Source organism: Haemaphysalis longicornis, unplaced genomic scaffold (genome assembly GCF_048455015.1).
Source record: "Haemaphysalis longicornis isolate Haplotype H1 unplaced genomic scaffold, Haemaphysalis longicornis Haplotype H1 scaffold_3, whole genome shotgun sequence".
Taxonomy (NCBI): Eukaryota; Metazoa; Arthropoda; class Arachnida; order Ixodida; family Ixodidae; genus Haemaphysalis; species Haemaphysalis longicornis.
The window spans coordinates 109886120-109889805 of NW_027526335.1; the positions used below are offsets into that span (position 1 = coordinate 109886120).

General features: G+C 58.7%; 1 protein-coding gene across 1 annotated transcript; it reads right to left on the bottom strand.

Annotated features, from left to right (window-relative positions):
- Positions 1 to 574: 574 nt before the first annotated feature.
- LOC144175013 (uncharacterized) lies at positions 575 to 3472 on the bottom strand. The gene is made up of 3 exons (XM_077704021.1): positions 3077 to 3472; positions 2179 to 2838; positions 575 to 1566 (listed from the first exon to the last, which is right to left on the bottom strand). The coding sequence occupies exons 2-3, from the start codon at positions 2820 to 2822 to the stop codon at positions 1542 to 1544; spliced, it is 669 nt and encodes a 222-aa protein (XP_077560147.1). The 5' UTR covers positions 2823 to 2838; positions 3077 to 3472; the 3' UTR covers positions 575 to 1541.
- Positions 3473 to 3686: the final 214 nt, after the last annotated feature.

Below are 3686 nucleotides of genomic sequence, written 5' to 3' on the forward strand. Positions count from 1 at the left end.
CACGTTAAAATTGTCAAGGGCGTCGGGCATTCAAAGTGTCCCGTGAATTTGCGTTCAAAAAGCCCGCGTTTTTTTTTTTTTGTGGTTGTTGGTACAGGAAATATAATAAGAAAATCCTCCAACTGTACAGGATTGCACGCTTTCTACCGGACTTGACCAGAACGACAACCGGGAGCAGGCAGAGCCCAATAAGCATGCGCCGCATTACAGCTTGTCGTAATATAGGTTAGCGCTGCAGTCGCGTCACAACGTTACCGACGTGGTGTCAACGCCGGAACCTTACGAGGCCTGGCTCGGCGAAGCCGAGAAACTCCTCCATTACGCAAGCTTAACCACGTAGGCATTCTTGATATCTAATCCGACCTTCACGTTTTAGCCATGAAGATGGGAGGTTAGAGAAAACGGTCACGTATACACCACACCACGAGTGCTGCTGATAAGAATGAGCCTGAAATGTAAAAAAAAAGGAAGTAAGGGGCAAGACCAGGGGATAAAAACTTGACAAGATTTATTATACAACATATAATTACAGTAGGCAGTTCCAAAGAAACTCTTCTGTGTTGGATTCGCTTCGTCTCTCTCTCTTTCTCTTTCTTAACTTCGTTTTTTTTTTGTTACTAGTATTGGAGTTTGCTCTCTGGCCGTTAACTTCGACGGCGCGTCGCACCTGTCGTTCAGCCGCCCATGTTCCCACGCACCCGATTCTCTATATACAACAATATTCACACTATGGCTCAAAAAATATTGAACAAATAAGAGGTAACAAGAAGGGACGACGCAACTGCTCAACAAATGAAAAAAGGAGGGGAGAGGCGAAATGTTGCAACTCGAGGGAAATCGCACACGGAGTGGAAATCAAGGCTGCTAAGGGATGAGAGGAGATAGTTAAAGGGATCCTAAGAACTTAAATCCTAACGCGAGAGAGTTCATCTACAAACTAAGGAAAGCTGCTCCTGCCTGCCGGCATTTACAGAGGAAGCAAAAAAAACAGATCACGCGTGACTTGAGCTGTACAAAGGACACTTGGCGCGTTCGGTCCACTCGAACTTGGAGGAGGCTTCCGGAGTCACGTGGGGGGCGTCCTTCGAAGATGCGCCGCTGGTTCCCGCCCACGGAGCTCCGGCCGCCGGTTCCGGCAAAGGAGAAGTCTCTAGGAGAGTCGGTGTCTTCGTGTTTGTGTGGTCCGTCGCCGAAGATTGTGTGATGTCTGTGGTGTCTTTCGCGTGTCGCCGTTCCAGCAATGCTCCCGGCGACGTCGTCTGTCGACGTAGGGCTTGTTTACAGTGGATGTTGGCTAGGAAAGGCTCCGAGCACGCTGGTAGCGCGTCGGAGCGCTGCCGGCGGCTGGGCGACCGCCTGTGTCGTGTTGTCGTTGCCTGGTGTCTCGTTCGTCCATTCCTGGCGTTGGGTTCCCGCTCAACAGGCTGCGCCGCGACGACCTCGGACGTTCAAGACCCGTCTTCGTGGTTTCTCTCGGCGTAGACGGTTCAACGGCGTCCGGGAAGTCGCGTAGCGGCAACCAGGCTCATTCGGAAGATCCTTTAGTGCCATCCCTTGGACTCCAAGCTGCGCAAAGAGAAAGACACACAACGTCAGTACGGCGATCACGAGAAGCGAGGCGTAGCAAGAAAAGGGGGAGCGGTAATCGGGTGACACAACGCGCCGCGCTCACGCAACAGTGACGACGACAACGACAGCGCTCCCGCGAGTGACACGCATCACGAGCAGCCAAATGAGCTCCGCGCGCGCGTTCGCTGTCGAGAGAAGGGCGCTACCGCGGCCTCGAGAAGGTCGGCGAGGATTGCCGCGCTCGGCCGCTGCGGAGGAGCTGGCCGCGGAACGAAACGAAAGGCCGCGTGGCCGGAGACTTGACGGCTGCCGGACAGAAGTGGGCCGGCTATCCTTGACAGTGACTCCGCGGCTCCCTTTTGTCCGCCGGCCGTTGCACCCGGCGAAGGGCGCGAGGGGAGCGAGCGGCACGAGCGCGCTCCGCGCGGCCCGTTTGGAACGGCGGACTGTGCAATTTCGACCGCGGGACATTAATCATGCAAGGCTGTCAGTAGCGCTCTACATCTTCAATATTAAACATTGCTCTCTAATTACTTTGAGCGAGTTCGATACTGTTACTGGGGCAGGGAATGAAAGCGGCGGCTTTTTGGCGGGCGTGAATGCACTTACATGATGGGGACGGGCTTCTTGATGATGACCGGGTGCTCCTTGACGACGGGCACCTCTACGGGGATGTGCTTGGTGATGGGCACTGGAACGTGCTTGTGCACGTGCACGGGGTACGGCTTGGGTATGTGCACGGTCACGGGCACCGGGAAGGGCTTGTGCACGATGTAGGGCTTGGGCACGTGCACGACGTAGGGCTTGGGCACCTTGACGGGGTAGGGCACGGGGTAGGGCTTGTGGATGGTGACCTTGTGGGGCACAGGCACGGGCTTGGGAATGTGGATCACTTTCGGCACCGGGTAGTACTGGTGGATGATGTGCGGCACCGGCACTGGCTTGGGGACGGGCACGTGCTTGTACACGGGAACCGACTTGTGCACCGGATAGGGCACCGGAACCGGGACGGGGTGAGGCACGGGAACGGGCTTGTGGACCTTCTTCACGACCAGCGTCAGGTGGGGCTCGTACCAGCCGTGGCCGTGGCCTCCGCCACCACCGCCGTATCCACCACCTCCGCCGTATCCGCCGCCTCCGCCGTATCCGCCACCACCGCCGAATCCGCCGCCTCCGCCGAAGCCTCCGAAGTGGCCCGGGCTTCCCAGGGCGCTGCCCAGCAGCAGTGCTGCCACGCACAGGAACGCTTTCATCCTGGTTTCGGCAAACCTGCGAAGGAGCAAAGAACCCCGGCCGAGCCAGCGATTCCGTTCTAGAGACACAGACCTGGGGCAGCCAGAGCAGCGTCGGAACTGGCTTCCGGAACACGGCTGCTTCCCCCCTCCTTCCTTTCCCGCCCTTCCCCGCTGCGCTTTCGGATGTGCCCTCGGACACCCCCGGCAGCCAGCTGGAGAAGCCGCTGCTTCTCGGCAGCGGCGACTCTTGCGGGCAGCTCGCCACAACTCACCTGTTGCCTCGGTTATCCCAAAGACCAGTGACGACCGCTGTGAATTGAACTCTATCTTTTATAGCGGCTGACCAGTGTGAGCTTCGGCGAGGGACGGCTACCCGCGGGGGCGAGGGGGTTCCCGGGGAAGGGAAAGGCAGGGACTTGGGGCCGTGGATGGCTGCTAGCTTGTGGCAGTATTTACACTGCCCGCCAATGGCGTCGCTTGACCCATTTGGCGAGTGGAGGAGGGAAGCGGCGGCGAACTAGGGCAGCCCTCGCCCGGCTCGTCTCCCCCCGCGACGGTGCCTTCCCTGGCGCCGCCGGACGAGTTCCCCCTTTTCCTCTCGCTTTCTCCGAGGCTCGCCTTTGTCTTCGCGCCCCACGAGGGGGGAAGCAAAAAAGTGAAAGTCGCTGGATTTCCTCGGACACTCTTTGGGGGGACCACGTGCAGTGCGCGCGCGGCGGCGGAAGGGGGGCCGCCTTCCTCGCTCTTGCTGCTGCCGCCGCCCAGAGAGGGGAGGGGGAACAACCCCAGCGAGCACGCGTTCGGCGGAACGAAAGTTGGTGCTGGTTGGGGCTGTTGCAAGGGGCGGAAGCGCCATCTCTGGGGTGTGTGTCCAACTTTCGT

Bases quoted from the DNA above. Each gene is read 5' to 3' on its own strand.
- LOC144175013 (XM_077704021.1), bottom strand. From the start codon at position 2,822: ATGAAAGCGTTCCTGTGCGTGGCAGCACTGCTGCTGGGCAGCGCCCTG. The intron at 1,567-2,178 runs GTAAGTGCATTC...CTCTTTGCGCAG, and splicing joins AAGAAGCCCGTCCCCATCAT to CTTGGAGTCCAAGGGATGGC.